At 43.0% G+C, this 17,722-nt stretch overlaps 1 protein-coding gene across 2 annotated transcripts in view; it reads right to left on the bottom strand.

The window, feature by feature from the left end:
- The window catches only part of sacm1lb (SAC1 like phosphatidylinositide phosphatase b), a 71,965-nt gene that overhangs the window by 42,544 nt on the left and 11,699 nt on the right, over positions 1 to 17,722 (bottom strand). For both annotated transcript variants that reach the window (XM_078539622.1, XM_078539621.1), the window contains exons 2-4: positions 15,205 to 15,302; positions 7,135 to 7,209; positions 4,157 to 4,284 (exon numbers count right to left, since the gene is read on the bottom strand). In XM_078539622.1, the coding sequence (XP_078395748.1) occupies positions 4,157 to 4,284; positions 7,135 to 7,209; positions 15,205 to 15,302 (301 nt within the window). The remainder of the gene's footprint in view (positions 1 to 4,156; positions 4,285 to 7,134; positions 7,210 to 15,204; positions 15,303 to 17,722) is intronic.

Genomic DNA, 17,722 nt, shown 5'->3' with positions numbered 1-17,722 from the left:
CGATACCAAGGAAGATCAACTTGTATTTTACTTGTGTTTATACCAACAGGAGTATATCGCCAAGTGCACAATGTGCTAAAGTGGAGCTCTGATTAATCTTCGTTGCCTGAAAGTCTAATTGTGATAAGTAAACAGAATCCGAGGTCACCCAGAGTTTAAGCCTGCGGCCAGGGAACTTTGCTGGTTGGGACACACTCATCCATTCCAGGTTGTAGCTGCGAAGCTCTGAGCATTAAGATCATTTTTACATCTCTATCAGATGTATCTGTGCGATGTTGGATGGACAGATATACACACACTCTAGACATTTTTATGCAGCGTTCTTACAATCTGCCACGAGACTCGATGGGTGATTTCATTAGTCCGAGCTGAAATGAAACTCAGATTTCGATGAATGATCACTGTGCTGCTCACCCAGCAGTAAAACATTACACGTTTCAAAGAAGTTGAGCAAAGTACAGGGCAGGCAGATCATGTTAGAAGTCTGGAATATGGGTGCACGTTAATCATAATCTCTTGTGAAGCAAATGTACATTTCAGGAGGAACTACAAAGTGCAGCTTTCACTCCTTAGCTTAGCATGCCACCATGTGGCAAACTGCTCTAACATCATTTAGAATGTAGCTTAGAAATGAAGAAATATAGAACAAGCAATTCTTGCGTGGCTAAAAACAAAAAACTACTGCGGATGCTGGAAATCCAAAACAAAAACAGAATTACCTGGAAAAACTCAGCAGGTCTGGCAGCATCGACGGAGAAGAAAAGAGTTGACGTTTCGAGTCCTCATGACCCTTCCGGCGGAGAAGAAAAGAGTTGACGTTTCGAGTTCTCATGACCCTTCAGCAGAACTGTTCCAGTTCTGCTGAAGGGTCATGAGGACTCGAAACGTCAACTCTTTTCTTCTCCGCCGATCCAGTTCTGCTGAGTTTTTCCAGGTAATTCTGTTTTTATTCTTGCGTGGCTGTTTACCCACCAAGAAATATCAAAAGAGGTGATCTGTCTGCTGAGCATCTGGTTACTTGTTAGGAGATCAGAGATTCAATGTCCAAGGTTCAGATAGGAGTGTAACAACTGGTCCTTGAGCTAGGTAAGTGAAACCAATTAACCCAAGTTCCTGCCACCGTATGAATATGTAATAACGCCACACTGAAAGATTAATATGACATGACATTATCTCTCAGACATGAAGGGATTATGAACTAGTATGGATAAATATCTCCACACATACAGGCAAGGCTTCCATGAGATTTGAGGATATAATGTTTTATAACATGTTATCCCATGTAATACGCAATGTATTGTGTTATGAGGGTCAGTGATTTATAATCAAGTTAAATTGTTCTATTAATGCCATTTAACTTTGATTATTATACACAGGTTTAACTGTGCAACAAACTTTTACCTTTTATTTTTTGAAAGCAAAGAATAATCAGGAAGGCAGTGGGAAAGATGAATCAAGGTCAGATTAAGAAAGGAGGAACTTCCATTTATATAGTACCATCCATGATGTCGATGTTTCAAATAGCAAGGTTTGTCAGGGTTGGGGATGGGTACCCAGAAGCTAGCTATGGCTGTGGGCACATTTAAACTGGGGAAAAGTGGTGATGTGGATTTTAAACCAAACAGCGGGTTCTGGGAGGTGCAGATCTTAGCTTATGGAGGAACTGGATACAGCTGTGATGTGACGGAATTGCCTGGAGAAATGGAACAGAGTGAGGTAGCGCTGTTTGAGCTCACAGGATGTAGGAGAGACAGAAGGGAACTCCCAAGTATCTGGGTGTAGAGGAATTCCCAGAGTTTGTGAACACGAAGGCAGTCTTGGGTTCTGTATTAAGAAATCTGTATTAAGATAGGAGACAGACAGATGGCAAAGCATTGGGAGGTGCTTCTGGGCTATGGGAGCACAGGGAATAGAAAAGGCCCCTGGGATTTTGGAATAGGGAGAAGACAAGTATCCTAGCACACCGGAGCTGCGAGGGTCCAGTCTTTCTGTGGTGGGAGCAGGGTCCTTGGAATTCGGAGCAGTGGCTTAGAGGAGTCCTTGGGAGCACTGGGACGGTGTATCTCAATGTGGGGCTGGTGGAAGAGGAAGACAGAATACTGGGGAGATGTGCAGAGGGGCAGTGCAGGGATCAGCATTGGTTAAGGCACAAGATCTGACATGATGAAAGGGGAATGGGAATTAGGCAGGGTACCACTGAGGTGAAGCAGGGAGTCCAGGTAACTGTGGCACTCCTTCCCATGCCCCTCTCTGCTATAATTGGCTGTGTCTCACTGAACAAGCAGTAAGGCTGCCAACTTGCCAGCCTTCACTCAGGAAATAGCTTAAGTGGTTTGAAAGTGAATTTAGCAAAGTTCAGACGAAAGGTCATCTATCTGAAATGTTAACTGTTTCCCTCTCTACAGGTGCTACCTGACCTGCTGAGTATTTCTAACATTTACTGTTATTTCATATTTCCAGCATCCACAGTGTTTTCCAGTTTGAAAGTGCATGCTGCCCTTCAAAGTAATTTAAAGTATGTCCCTGCAAATAGCTGGAAACTCTGTACAGAAACAATGAGGAAAGGGTGGACAGGTTGGGTCAATATCCATTGAAATTTAGAATGAGAGGCGATCTTATTGAAATAGATAAGATCCAGAGGGGGCTTGATAGGGTGCATAATGGGAGGGTATCTCCCTTTGTTGGGGGAGACTAGAACTAGGAGACAGTTTTAAAATAAGAGGTCTCCCATTTAAGACAGAAATAAGGAGAAATCTTTTCTCTGAGGATCATTAGTCTGTAGGATTCTCTTCCCCAGAGAACAGTGAAGGCAGGGTCAAGAATAATTTTAAGGCTGAGTTAGATTGACTTTCTTGTCCGTCAAGAATCTAAGAGCATAGGGGGTAGATAGGAAAGTAGAGGCCAGTCATGTCAACCATGATCTTATCAACCACGGGGAAGGCTTGAGGGGCCAAACGGCCCACTTCTGCTCCTAATTCATAGGGTTGTATGAGTCAGGAGGACTTGGCAGAATGGTATTTGGGAACTGATTCTTCCTCTTTCACCTTTTCCCCTTAATCTGATGTTCCTGCTCCTTCTTCCCCACCACTGCCCTTACTCCAAATAATTCTGTGGCTATTTCCTAACCCGAATAAACCCCACCTTGGCTGCTGCAGGGCAGGACTTGCTTTGTCAACTTTGCTGGTTTCTCAGCCCTGGGAAACCCACACTTTGATTTTGAAGGCACTCAGAGTTTATAATCCACTTGTTGATAGCTCCCTAGTGCTGGGAAAAGAGTGATGATAAAGGAGGCCAAGGAGTGGGGAATGCCCAGTGAGGCACCAGAGCAGAGCGGTAACACCAGCAGGAATTAGAGGGTGCGCAAGACAGAGGTCAAATGGCCAAGGCCTGGAATGCTGGAAGTGGGAGGAGTTGCCCTTCATGGAGATGGTGATTCATGAGAAATTATGGTGAGGATTAACAAGATAGGCACTATAATCAACAGAGAGGATAGACAAACAGTATGTGGGAAAGGGGGGAGCATGGAAAAGGAAATAAGTGGGTAGGGTTGTTTGGTGCTATTGCTACACCACCCAGCTTCTGGAGGGCAGAAACATAAACTTGTGTTTATATAGCACCTTCAGCTACCAAACATCTCAAAGCGCTTCACAGGAGTATTATCAAATAAAATTTGGTACCAAGCTACAAGGAGATATTAAGCCAGGTGGTCAAAAGCTTATTCAAAGAGGTAGGTTTTAAGCAGCATCATAAAGGAGAGCGAGCTGGCAAGTCAGAGCAGTTTAGGGAGAGAATTCCAGAGCTTAGGGCCCAGGCAGCTGAAGAAACGATTACCAATGGCACAGCAATTAAAATAGGGATGTTCAAGAGATCAGAGTTAGCGGAATACAGTAATCTCATAGGGGTGGATGAGTTAAAGGGAAGTCTATGAGGTGTATGAAGATCTTACCCTAGAGTTTTTTTATGTCAGAGATGACTGGCATTACCCTTGTGTGACAGATATCACAATTCATGACAGTGAGACAAACAAAGTGTGCAGGAGATGCAAGACTTAACATATTACAGATACAATGAGAACTGGGCATTTTTAAAAAGTCAACGAACGAGAATGAACCTGAAACCCAGATGCTTCTGTACATATTTCAAATACATCTGTTACCTGCATCTCAGTTAGGTGTAGCACAGTCTTCTTATAGGAAATGATGTTGAATTCTGTTGCTTTCCAAATAGCATGATTGAACAATTCTCCCATCTTTTGTTTTTTAGTAATAACAATAAGGTACATGCCTGCAGTGACAGCAAAAGAGAAAAGAATGTAATCAAACTGTACCGCGCTGAGCACAGCAGACCTGAACCAGCCTTAGGGCTCCAGCAAGGTTAGTCATGAACATCCTACAAACCTAGGGTCCATCTTTCAATTCTGCACCCAAGTGGATTTGTTTTAAACCTCAGGCACTATAGTAGGCATGTGTGCGGGTTATGTCAGCACTTAATCTCACCAGGACGTTTTTCCGCTTTAGTTTTCATCAATATTTTTTGAGTATGAGGTAAACTGTGTGATAATCTCTCATGCTGCTAGGCTGTTGGTTTACTCAGAGGCTAATTCTCGTCCTTCCTATTTTCTTCACTTTCTCCTTCATCCTCCTCTTTCATTCAGGGTTTCCAGAAAGTAGCAACATCTGAGATGCAGGTGGAAATTTGACTGGAACATGCTACAGTTCCACCATGACAAAAACCTCATGTTTACACACTTAAACAGAAAATAAATCAGCAAGGTAGATTAGGACAACCCTTGCTGCACCTGTCAGTTTTTGGTAGACACCCAACACCAATTCAGTGACAGAGGTCTTGCATGGGAGACTGATAGCAAAGGTAAGAACCCATGGGATCAAAGGCAATTTGGATCCAGAATTGGCTGAGTGGCAGGAAGCAGAGAGTGATGGTTGAGGGGTGTTTCTATGACTGGATGCCTGTGTCCAGTGGGGTTCCACAGGGATCGGTGTTGGGTCCCTTGCTGTTTGTGGCATATATAAACGATTTAGTCTTGAATGTAGGAGGACCGATCAGTAATTTCGTGGATGACACGAAAATTGGTGGGGGTGGTAAATAGTGAGGAGGATAGTCTTAGATTACAGGAGGATATAGACGGCCTGGTCAGATGGGTTGATCAGTGGCAAATGGAATTTAATCCGGATAAGTGTGAGGTGATGCACTTGGGCAGGACAAACAAGGCACAGGAATTAACGATGAGTTAGGACCCTGGGAAGTACCAAGGATCAGAGGGACCTTGGTGTACATGTCCACCGGTCCCTTAAGGTAGCAGGACAAGTAGATAAGGTGGTTAAGAAGGCAAATGGGATACTTGCCTTTATTAGCCGAGGCATAGGATATAAGAGCAGGGAGGTTATGCTGGAACTGTATAAAATGCTGGTTAGGCCCACAGCTAGAGTATTGCGTGCAGTTCTGGAATCCGCAAAGGATGCGATTGCACTAGAGAGATTGCAGAGGAGGTTTACCAGGATGTTGCCTGGGCTGGAGTATTGTAGTTATGAGGAGAGATTGGATAGACTGGGGTTATTTTCCCTGGGTCAGAGGAGGTTGAGGTGGGGACATGATTGAGGTGTATAAAAATATGAGGGGCATAGATAAGGCAGACAGAAAGGAACTTTGCCCCTTGGTGGCGGGATCAATAACCAGGGGGCATAGATTTAAGGGGCAGGAGGTTTAGAGGGGATGTGAGGGAGAATTTTTCCACCCAGAGGGTGGTGGAAATCTGGAACCTGCTGCCTGAAAGGGTGGTAGAAGCAGATACCCTCATAACATTTAAGAAGTATTTGGATATGCACTTGCGATGCCATGGCATACAAGGCTATGGGCCTAGTGCTGGAAAACAGGATTAGAATAGTTAGGTACTTGTCTGGCCAGCGCAGACTCGATGGGCCGAAGGGCCTTTTTCTGTGCTGTAGACCTCTGACTCTATCTATGAGATGGAAAATTTCAAGTCATCAAGTTTTTAATGTAATTCAACCTACTGACCAAATGATCAACATCTGAAAGCAGGAAATTAGTTAACTTGCTGAAACCTTCACAAGCACATTTTTTTCTTTTTTTTAAAAAAAAACTGGTTGGGGGGGAGCAGTTGGGAGTAATGTGACAGTACCTTGGCAGCATAAACTGCATTACAATATGTTGGAAACTGGAAAGATTGCCAGCTGCCTTTCAATGAAAGTAGTGTTGCTTTAATTCCCAAGTAACCACAGTGTTTAGCCTTGCACAAAAAGCTCTTTGAGAGTTTCAAGATAAATGTTTACAACACAATGACAAATACAATTTCTTCAAACTATTAATGGTTACTTGGCATAGAATTTCATACAATGTGGAGCACTGTGGAGCACAGAAAGAAACCATTCGGTCCAAATGGTCCTCGTGGTGTTTATGCTCCACACCAGGCACCTCCCACCCTCTTCATCCAACCCCCTTCAACATACCCTTCTATTCCTTCCTCCAACATGTGTGTGTACTTAGCTTCCCCTTCAAGTATTATTAAAATATAAAATATTAATATAATCAATGTGACATTGATCTTTACAAGCGGGACTGGGACAAGTTACTTGTTCCACCTTTGGACACCGATTGGCATTTCTTTTTTAAGATGATTTCCTTAGGCAGCAAAGGTTCATTGCAAATGCACTGCACTAATTGAAAAGTCTCAATTGGAGTATTCATGATATTTCACTGCTACGTGTGTTACGCTGGCATTTGGATATTCTGCCGTAATGAAATTGAACCTCCCAGAGAAGAACTAAAAATAATGAATGATTTGACTGTCCTTGCAGCACAACCTCCAGCCAGCGTCACGTCCCACCAGCACAGGGCAGCCCAGTGCTGTCAAAAGGCATGGCTGTAATAGTGGCAAACTGCGCATGAAATACTGAACCAAGTGCAGCTCAAACATTCAACTTCCAATCATTAGGAACCCAGCAAAGTGCAAACGTGGATTCGGAGAAGGGGAGATAGCTTGGAGCTCTACCACAACAATAAATGAAAGCACAGCGAGGGATTCTTATGTAAGCTAACTGAAACACAAACATATCTCTCCCACTTTTAAAAATGTGTACACAAATTAAGTCGACCCACCTGCCACCAGGCGGATTGTTCCCATGATTCCATAAACACTCCTGGTAACTGCAGAGGGAGGGACGTCTTTCTTAACTGATGAACAAAGAGAGGAAGATGCATCAATATGCAGACATTAAAAACATTCATACATATATCCAGCAGAAAGCACAGCAAACTGACTGCAAACAAAGAAATGTGCATTATTCACAGACAGAGTGGCTAGAAACGGAAGGATGTTGAGGAGTTTAATTTGAAGGGACGTAGAGATTTAGAACAGCGAGAAGAAACTTTTATCTAACAAGTGGGTGACGAGGCTGAAGAATACATTACTGGAGCTGGTGACTAAAAGGGTGAGTATGTCAACAGTTAAGCTTAGGAGGTTGAAGGAAAGACAAATTAAGCAATATGGGAATAGAGTAGGCATGTGGGATTAGGATAACTGCCTGTAAACACCAACATGGAGCAGTCTGCTTAGACAGCCTGCCCACGGCAGGGTGCAAAAAGAGCAAGCGAGCAAAACTTACCACGAACCAATAAGTATGAGGTAGATTGTGAACCTTTATAAATCTTTTTTTTAATAAAAGGGAGGTATGATTGATTTTTTTTTTAAAATCAAAAAGAATATGTTCCACAGATCTGGCAGTAGGCTATATAATCAGTACAAAGTGATTTCTTCACTGGTCCTAAATTTCAAGCTCTGATCTTCAGTAGTTACAAGTGATGCAGCCACTAGCTGTTCGATTTATTGTAGGTAACATAAAATGATGAAACAACGCACTGAAATAGTATGCCTCAACTGCCAGTCTCAGAATAAGGTGTAGACCATTTAGGACTGAGATGCGGAGGAATTTCTTCAGAGGCTGGTGAATCTTGGAATTCTCTACCCCAGAGGGCTGTGGAGATTCAGTCATTGAGTATGTTCAAGACAGAGATCAACTGATTTCTAAATATTAAAGACATCAAGGGATATGGAGATAGTGTGGGAAAATGGTTGAGGTGGTAGATCAGCCATGATCTAGTTGAATGGCAGAGCAGGGGTTGAGGGGCTGAGTAGACTACTCCTGCTCCTATTTCCTACATTCCCAATTCCTGGATGGTGACCAAAGATTTGCCTCTGCAGATACTAGCCAACTTCCACATTCATGAGACTAAAATACAAGGAGCAGAACAGAAAATATGGCTATTTTCCTATATTACAACAGTGACTACACTTCAATGGTACTTCACTGGAAGCACATTGGGACATCTAGAGGATGCAAAAGGTGCTAAATAAATACAAGTTCTTGCCCTCTAGGTTGATGATGTACTGCTTTATGTCTGTAATGTGTTGCCTCTGCTGAATGTTCAGGCAAGCATTTAGAAATTAGGAGGGCAAGGAGGAACCCAAGTTTCACTGTGTTGAATTAACTGATGGCAGTCAGCAGCTGTGCCACTGGAATCGGCATTAGCAACTCCATAATGAGGAAAAACTGTCCCGTGAATCATGCTCTTCATTGATGTCCAGTAATCCCAGGCTGAATGTGCATGTGGGCGAGAATAGGAGAAAGAAAATGATCACTTCACCAGAACATAAGAAACAGAGCAAGAGTAGTCATACGTCCCCTCGTGCCTGCTCCACCATTCAATAAGATCACAGCCAATCTTCTACCTCTACTCCATTTTCCCACCTTATCCCTTGGTTCCCTATAAGTTCACAAACTAGGTACACATTTTATTCTAATGTGGGATGCGGGTGTCACTGGCAAGGCCAGCACTTGTTGCACATCCCTAATTGCCCATGAACTGTGGGGTCTGCTAGGACATTTCAGAGGGCAGAGTAACATTTCAGTGGGTCTGGAGTCATATGTAGGCCAGACAGGGTAAGGATGGCAGATTTCCTTCCCTCCAGGACAATAGTGAACCAGAAGGGATTTTTTTTTTTTTAACAACAATCAATGATAGTTGTCATGGTCACCATTGCTGAGACCAGCTTTATATTCCAGCTTTATTAATTGAATTTAAATTCCACCAGATGTCATGTTCCCTGAGCATTAGCCTGAGCCTCTTGAGTACTCGCAAGTGTCATGGCCACACCACCACCATCTCCCTGTTAAATAGGAGATCTGCCACTTATAGGGTCATGAGTGTCATACCATGTATTGCATAATGTATTATCTTGGTGAGATGGAGCTGTGTCCCATTATGGTCTGAAAACACAGGCTCGAGTATAATTGCAATCGACAAACACATTTCAAGGCTCTGATTGATGTCAGAAATACCGCCATTTAAGACTGTTTTGCACGTGCAATATTTGGACTGTGGCTTACCATTACTAATATATTATCGAGGGTCTCCCTTGATATTTCCGTGGGGCTATTAAATCAACAGTCATTCTTCATGTCAAGCTGGGTCAGAGGCAATGGGATAACTGGACCAGCTGAGGGGGGAAGGCAATACTGAAGGGCCCAAGAGGGATGGGGTAGAGTGAGGGTGAGCGAGACAGAGGAGGGCAAAGGTTAGAGCCAGGGTTAGGGAGCAGGGGAAAGGCAGAAGGTACACCGTGGTTAGAGATTGAGGCATGGGGGAGACGAGAGAAGGCACAGCAGAATTTGAGGCAGAGAAAGCTAGGGAGCAAAGCGGAACAGAGTCAGATGCAAGAGGGGAGCACAATAGAGGATGACTAGATGCCAGGGAACAGAATGCAATAGTCCAGAGGACAGTTTGAGGTGGTGGGAAACATTGTAGGCCATTACAGCAGGGTTAAACCAGGGACATCAGCACAGCTGAAGAAAGCTTACACTCACAGTATGCTGTGTTTACAGTGGGCCAAGTCCCCAGGCACTACTTTGTAGTAGGCGTTCGGACAGGGGAGCCAGCCAAATTTACTGAGAACATTCTGGAAGAACCCGGAGATGAGCGAGGAGTTTAAAGCAAGCCCTGAGGCTCAAAGCAGAAACAAGTTGAGGCACGGCAATGGCAGGGGAGGGAGATGGTTGGATTCATCTACAGGGGAGCTCCAGAAAATCTCCACGGGCACAAAATTTCAAATGTAAATTTAGCCCTTACCACTTTTGCTAACCTTTACCAACATGGGTGACATGCTGAAGGCTCAACAAGTTAAACTGCAGGCTGAAAGCAGCTTTTGTAGCATATGCTGTCACTATAAAATAGCAGCAATTGTGTGATACTGAATGTAAATGATTGTGATAGCAAAGTGTTTTAGCTTTAATAATGAAAAGACTTATATGCATCACGCACACACAAAATGGGTACTGAAAGAACTTGAGCTTTCAATGACATGCATGCCTCTAATTTTAATATTGTACAGTACATACTAAAGGATTTTTTTAATGGTGTTGCTTATGGTAAGTTGGGTGCTTTATTTTGAGTGTCATGTCCATAAGACATGAAGGGGATCGTAAACTGTAAATCAAACCTTATGTTTTGCTTATTTAAAAATGGATTTTGCTGGACCAAAAACATGGCTGCTTCAGGTCATATGCTCTGCAAGTTGGAAACAGCTCTGGAAACTTCCAACAATAATTACAAGACAAAGCTCAACCCTCACCTTCATCCCTGTGGAATCTCACATCTATCATTGTGTGGACCCCTTACATTCAATGAAACAAGAAAGCAGCAGTCAGTCTGTCTCCCCAGCCTGGTCTTATAACAAAGAGAGAGCCATCAAAACTTGTTATACCTGTGCAGACGCTAATAGCCACCATCTAGCTCCAAATGTATAGAAATTGATTGTTGACCTGCAACTGACTCATCAATGGGCAATATTCATTACCTAAGATAAAAGCAAAATACTGCAGATGCTGGAAATCCGAAAGAAAAACAAGAATACCTGGAAAAACTCAGGAGGTCTGACAGCATCTGCGGAGAGGAGCACAGTTAACGTTTCGAGTCCGAATGACTGTTTTGATGAGGAATCATTCGGACTCGAAACGTTAACTGTATTCCTCTCCAGATGCTGTCAGACCTGCTGAGTTTTTCCAGGTATTTTTGTTTTTGACTCATGACCTAAGCTTGTTTGGCAAGTTTTAGTGTTACATTATTGCACTCCCAGGGTAGTCTGCTGGAAAAATCCAGCCTGTCAACACAATAGCAGGACTCAAGGCTGACAACAAAGACTGTCTCAAGTCTAAACCTCCTCGAAGCCTATTTCTCTGGAAGATTCTTACCATTGCCTATAAAGGGGACCAAAGCTCTGTATACCATACGAACCTATGAAATAGGAGAAGTAGACCATTCAGCCCCTCGAGCCTGCTCCGCCATTCAAGAACACTATGGCTATTTAGTTCAAGGGCAATTAGGGATGGGCAATAAATGCTGGCCTTGGGCCTTGCCAGCAATGCCCATATCCCATAAAAGAATAAAGAAAAATAATTATAAAAATGCTTTGCATTTGTAGCAGGCAGTGTGCTCATCCAACACACTGAAAATATATATAGAGATAGAGAGAACAAAAGAGGTCAACCTATATTATGCAATATCCTCAGGTAATCTGATGAGCATGCCATCAACTAGAGAAAAATCTCCTGTGTTACCTGCAGAAGCAGATTAATTAGCAGCTCAGCTAAACTCATCTGCAATCAAATGAATATCTCCCAGGGGAGCCTCTCTAGAGAACAATCAGGCAATGTGCAATGAAATTTACCAAAAAGAAACCTTACCCAGACCATGCATTTGATGTAGTCTACTTGGATGTCAGCAAGGCATTTGATAAGGTCCCGCATGGGAGACTGATAACAAAGGGAAGAACCCATAGGATCCAAGGCAATTTGGCAAATTGGATCCAGAATTGGCTGAGTGGCAGGAAGCAGAGGGTGATGGTCAAGGGGTGTTTCTGTGACTGGATGCCTGTGTCCAGTGGAGTTCCACAGGGATCGGTGTTGGGTTTCTTGCTGTTTGTGGTATATATAAACGATTTAGATTTGAATGTAGGAGGGCTGATCAGTAAGTTCGCGGATGACACGAAAATTGGTGGGGTGGTAAATATTGAGGAGGATAGCCTTAGATTATAGGAGGATATAGATGGGCTGATCAGTGGCAAATGGAATTTAATCTGGATAAGTGTGAGGTGATGCACTTGGGCAGGACAAACAAGGCACGAGAATACATGATGAATGGTAAGATCCTGGGAAGTGCCGAGGATCAGAGGGACCTCGGTGTACATGTCCACTGGTCCCTTAAGGTAGCAGGACAGGGTGGTTAAGGCGGCATATGGGATACTTGCCTTTATTAGCCGAGACATAGAATATAAAAGCAGGGATGTTATGCTGGAACTGTATAAAACGCTGGTTAGGCCACAGCTGGAGTATTACGTGCAGTTCTGGAATCCACATTATAGGAAGAATGTGATTGCACTAGGGGGAATGCAAAGGAGATTAACTAGGATGTTGCTTGGGCTGGAGAGTTTTAGTTATGAGGAGAGACTGGATAGACGGGGTTTATTTTCCTTGGAGCAGAGGAGATTGAGGGGGGACATGATTGAGGTGTATAAAATTATGAGGGGCATAGATAAGGTAGATAGGAAGGAATGTTTCCCCTTGGTGGAGGGATCGATAACCAGGGGGCACAGATTTAAGGTAAGGGGCAGGAGGTTTAGAGGGGATGTGAGGAAGAATTTTTCACCCAGAGGGTGGTGGGAATCTAAAACTCACAGCCTGAAAGGGTGGTAGAGGCAGAAACCCTCATAACATTTAAGAAGTATTTGGATGTGCACTGGCCATGCCATGGCATACAAGGCTATGGGCCTAGTGCCAGAAAATGGGATCAGAATAATTAGGTACTTCTCCGCTGATGCTGCCAGACCTGTTGAGTTTTTCCAGGTAATTCTGTTTTTGTTTTAGTTAGGTACTTGTTTGACCGCTGCAGACTCGATGGGCCGAAGGGCCTTTTTCTGTGCTGTAGACCTCTATGACTTAGGCAGCTGCAGTACTTTAAATGAGAATATAAAAATTGCCAAAAATCATTGTGAGCAGTTTTCTGATGTCCAGTGTAGGAAAGCTGTGGCAGTAGGTGTAGCAGAGGCCCCTGAGATATTAGCAGCAAAGCAGCACAATCACTGGAATGAGGAAGACAGGAAGTCTTTTCTGCTTCTTAGAATGACTGTTAGATTGGGAATTTCCACATGGGTGCAGAGGTCAATGGAAATTTTCACTGATCTCATATAAACATAAATGGTAACAAGTTGAAGATCAAAGTTTCATGTGAAATCATCATAGAGCATGTGAGATTGCCTGATCCTGCAACAGCAGTTCCCTTATATCAAACTCAATGCTTGGAGAATTACTCAATGCTGTTGACAGCCAAGTGTCACCTTGCCTTGTGCTTCTAGTAAGGAGACACTTCTGTCTAAGTCATGAAACCGGAGCACAAAAGCAGGAGATCATTTCACATTTGTTAATTCAAGTAAAAATAAGTGTATGCATAGAAAAGATGCCAGATGTAGTATCAGGAAAAAGAAACTTGGAGTCTAGTTAATATTTCATGAAGGAGATGGGATCCTTTACTTCTTAAACTTCAGCAATGCTGAACATTCCAACATTAAGTTACTGTGAGAATAATTAGTCATGTCATCTAATTTTGCAAATCTGGCCTACTCTATCGAGAACATAGAATTTGCAGCATAGAATCAGGCTATCCGGCCCGAATGATCCACCTTACTTCATCTAACCCCAGCAGTTTGCCTGTCCATTTCTCTCTCTCTCAGGCACTTTTCTAGTTTCCCCTTAGCATCTATGCTATTCACCTCCATTACTCCAAGTGGTAGTGAGTTTCACAATCCAACCAGTCCCTGAGTAAAGAAGTTTCTCTTGAGTTCCTTGTTGGATTTATTATTGACTATCTTACGTTTATGCCCCCTATTTTTGGACTCCCCATAAATTTGTTTACCCCACCAAGGCCCTTCATAATTTTAAAGATCTCTATGTGGTCACCCTCAAGGTTTCTCTTTTCTGGCCTGCTCAGTCTTTCCTGAGAGTTAGAACCTCTTCGTTCTTGTATCATCCTTGACATCATTTTGCCCCCTCTGCAGTGCCTTGGCATGCCTTTGTGTAACAGAGACCAGGACTGTATGCAGCACTCCAAGCCAATACTCCCTCTTGAGCTGTGCAGCCACGCAGCAGCCTGCAAGTTCCCATGCAGGCTGTGCACACACCATCGTGTAAAGATAATGGGCACTGTCTCGTCACGCAAAGATTTTTGAAGGGTCCACAGACTGAAACTAATCAGCTACGCACTACAAAAATAAATGGAGGTTCCCTTTCGCCAAGCGAGGTCTAACCAAAATTCTGTAGAAGTTTAACATAACCTCTTTACTTTGCAATTCTATTCCTCTAAAAATTGAACTCCTGTGCTTTATTTGCAACTTTTTTGGCCTTGATAACTTGCATTGCTATTTCTAATGACTTGAGAATCTGCACCCCTAGATCCCTTTGCTCCTCTACTCCTGTTAGATTTCCCTTTCCTTAAATTTGGCCTTGAAGATTAAGGCTCACATATGTTCCCACAAATATGAATCAACAGAATCCTCAGCAGTTTTCTCTTTTTGTCTTTTCTTTGATAAAATTTGACCAAACGTCTAACATATTTCAGCCTTGTAAATTTAACCTGCTTTGTGTTGGTGGGATGTGTTGGACTAACACAGGATCTAATTAAGTTGTACAAACAGTGGTTCTGCAACAAGGCAGTGCTCCATTTGAAAGATGCCACTGATCAAGCACTTTCTAGCCTGTTTCAAACCCTCACTGGTGGAAATCTTACACAGAACTTACAGCATAGAAACAGGCCATTCAGCCCAACTGGTCCATTCCGATGTTTATGCTCCACACAACCCTCCTCCCACCCCTTTTCATCACACCATATCAGCTTGGCCTTCTATTTCTTCATTCTTCATGTTTATCAAGCTTCTCCTTAAATACATCTACACTATTATTTTGACTTCTTCCTGTGATGTTGTGGCCCTGTGGCAACATGCCAGTAATAAACCTTATGACGCATCTTTTGCAGCTATTACAACATTTTAAATTTGGAAATTAAAAAAAAACTTTGCTGCTTTTGAAATGCAAGTTTTGAAATTGCTTCAAACAAATGTTTTACCTCCAAGGGTGATTTCATTAGAGACACGGTCGATGGTGAGCACATCATTTGATCCTTCATCACAAGCCTCAAAGTAAAACTTTTCTGGCGTTGTGTGCCTAAAAAAAAAAATTTAAAAGTTACCATGAATGTCTATTAGGTGAAAGAAAATCAGAGTTTAATCTTACCATCATAGGTACTCTGGAAGTTACAAACATCCTCAGAATGAAGACTAAATTATTTTCCAGTTCAAATTCAGTTTTAACTGTTTGTACTTACAATAGCTTGCGTCTCCACAGCAGTGTATCATTCCCCTTTCCCACACTAGTTTTCCTTATAGTCCCACTAATATTTGGTAGGTATATCAGTGCTTGGAACCATGGACTACAAACCAGATTACAGACATAAGACTTATACAAAAGCTGCAAAGCCAAGGAGAGGCTTTCACCCTAACAGTCCAGATGTTACGTTGTTAGCCAGATGCCTGTATTATGAGTATTCCAGTCCATAATGCCCAGCACTGTTCACAGGGATGCTTTGTAGGCCTTAGTACAGAGTACTAAGGCCTACAAAGCATCCCTGTGTACAGTGCTGGGCATTATGGACTGGAAGCACCTGAAGAACACCAGCTGTTTGCAAGTTCAGGAAAGCCCAGTTACATGTGCAATGAGCAGAAGTCTCCATAACACAATTCACATTCCTGAACATTGATCCTGACCTTCAAGGGAGGCCTCTTCCCTATGGTTAGATCATTGCTGCTAAAGGCACATTGGTTTGTAACTCATCATTTAACCGCTACATTCCTGTTCTCGATGACAGGAAGTTAGACAAACATCTGCCAGGTGTTTCTGACAGCTTCTGAAAGCTGTACAGCATCCATCATCAATGCCTGCTCATCCAGTAAACGATGCCAATATTATCACCATTTTCACCATCGGCGCTCCATTAGCAACCGTCCCTCTGCTTTGACCCATGTAAACAGGGCTACAATCTTGCATATGAACATGTCTGAAGGCGCTTATGCGCAAATATTACAATTCTCCAAGGAGTCAATGAGAGCTTTCTGCAACCAAACCTGGGAGCCACTTCCAGGTCGGGGATGTTCCTGTCAGTGATTGCGAAAATGACAGCTACACAGACCCTCCACACGACAAGCTATTTCCAGTCAGCCGAGAGAGATTGTGCACATGCCAACCTGCAATGCACACTTCCATCATGCAGGTCACTCACACATTGTCTGTTATGGCTGGTGAATCAGTTTCCCAGTTGGTAAGTCCATTTCTACCATGTCACAGGATTCCCTCAGGTCAAGTCTTAAGCATGTGTGCACTCGTGGTTATAACCTCAATGCAACTCCATTTCTGAAGAGAGTTCGGCTCATCCAGGAGCGACTATTGGATAACAGAGACAGTGAAGGGAGTGGACAGTGCGGGATGTGAGTATATACAGAGGCGTCTATCCTAGTACTCCTCTTTGTGAAAGCGTATTGTGTGCTTCTTCCAACTATTTCAACCATGAGATGTATGGCTGCTGGGTGTCAGAATGTAACTAACTGTACCAGATCAGTAGAAAGCCCTGTAACTACCGATGCCACAGGGATTACTGCAGTGGTTTGAGTAAAACGGCTGGAAAAGATAAATAAGGTGTTGTCTGAGTGAGAAGAGGCAATATAAGTTTCATCCAGTGCGACTCTATACTGACAAGTCATTACATTTAACACAGTACACTCTCAACAACGAGCTGTGTGCACACAATAAACATTAAACACACACAGCGATAGCTCAGTGCTTCACGTGGCGAGGGAGAGGATACTGAGCAGGAGGGAGCACGGCAGGACAGCAAAAGTAAGGTCGATGAGTGAAGCCTTCTGAAGGCAGGGAGGGAGCAGGAATGCTGTAGGTGTGGGATCCAGAAAGTGGGGGCATACCTGCTGATGGAGTGGATGATAAGAAAGTAAGGAACATTGAAGGGTGCACATGGAAACAGGGCTGGAGATTATGGAAGAATGAGGCACAGAAGGATTTGGAGGTGAATGCAAGAATCTTAAAAGTTCACTATGTGGATGCGAAAATCAGTGTAGCATAGCAAAGGCATGCATTGCAAGAACGCGACCCTCTTAAAAATTTTTAAAACTTTGCTGTTGAAGCTCAGGGTTAAGAACTCAGAGGGCAGCTGCATTAGAAAACGCAGAATGTATCATTTGAAAATAGATGGAAACTTCTCAGTCAAAAAATTTATCGTAACGCAAAGAGTGATATGCTAAAGCTTTCAAAAAAAGTGTTGAGGTAAAAACTAAGGGAATGAAGAGAGAGGGCTTCAACTAAAAGCATCAGCAATATCCATGTAGGATTACTTCCTTCTTAGATGCTGCATTGCAAAGATAAACGAGGAAGCTTTTAGAATATTTTTTAATCACACAGATTGTGATCACAAGCCGCTTAGATGTGATTTAATACTTAATAACATTTGTTCTAGGCAAGTGGTCGATCAGGGTCTAATGTAGTGATTAGTGATTAAATGTGAGTCCTGGGTACTATTA

The sequence above is a fragment of the Cetorhinus maximus genome, chromosome 3, assembly GCF_964194155.1.
Source record: "Cetorhinus maximus chromosome 3, sCetMax3.hap1.1, whole genome shotgun sequence".
NCBI classification, from domain to species: Eukaryota; Metazoa; Chordata; class Chondrichthyes; order Lamniformes; family Cetorhinidae; genus Cetorhinus; species Cetorhinus maximus.
This window is presented reverse-complemented; position numbering and strand designations above follow the sequence as displayed.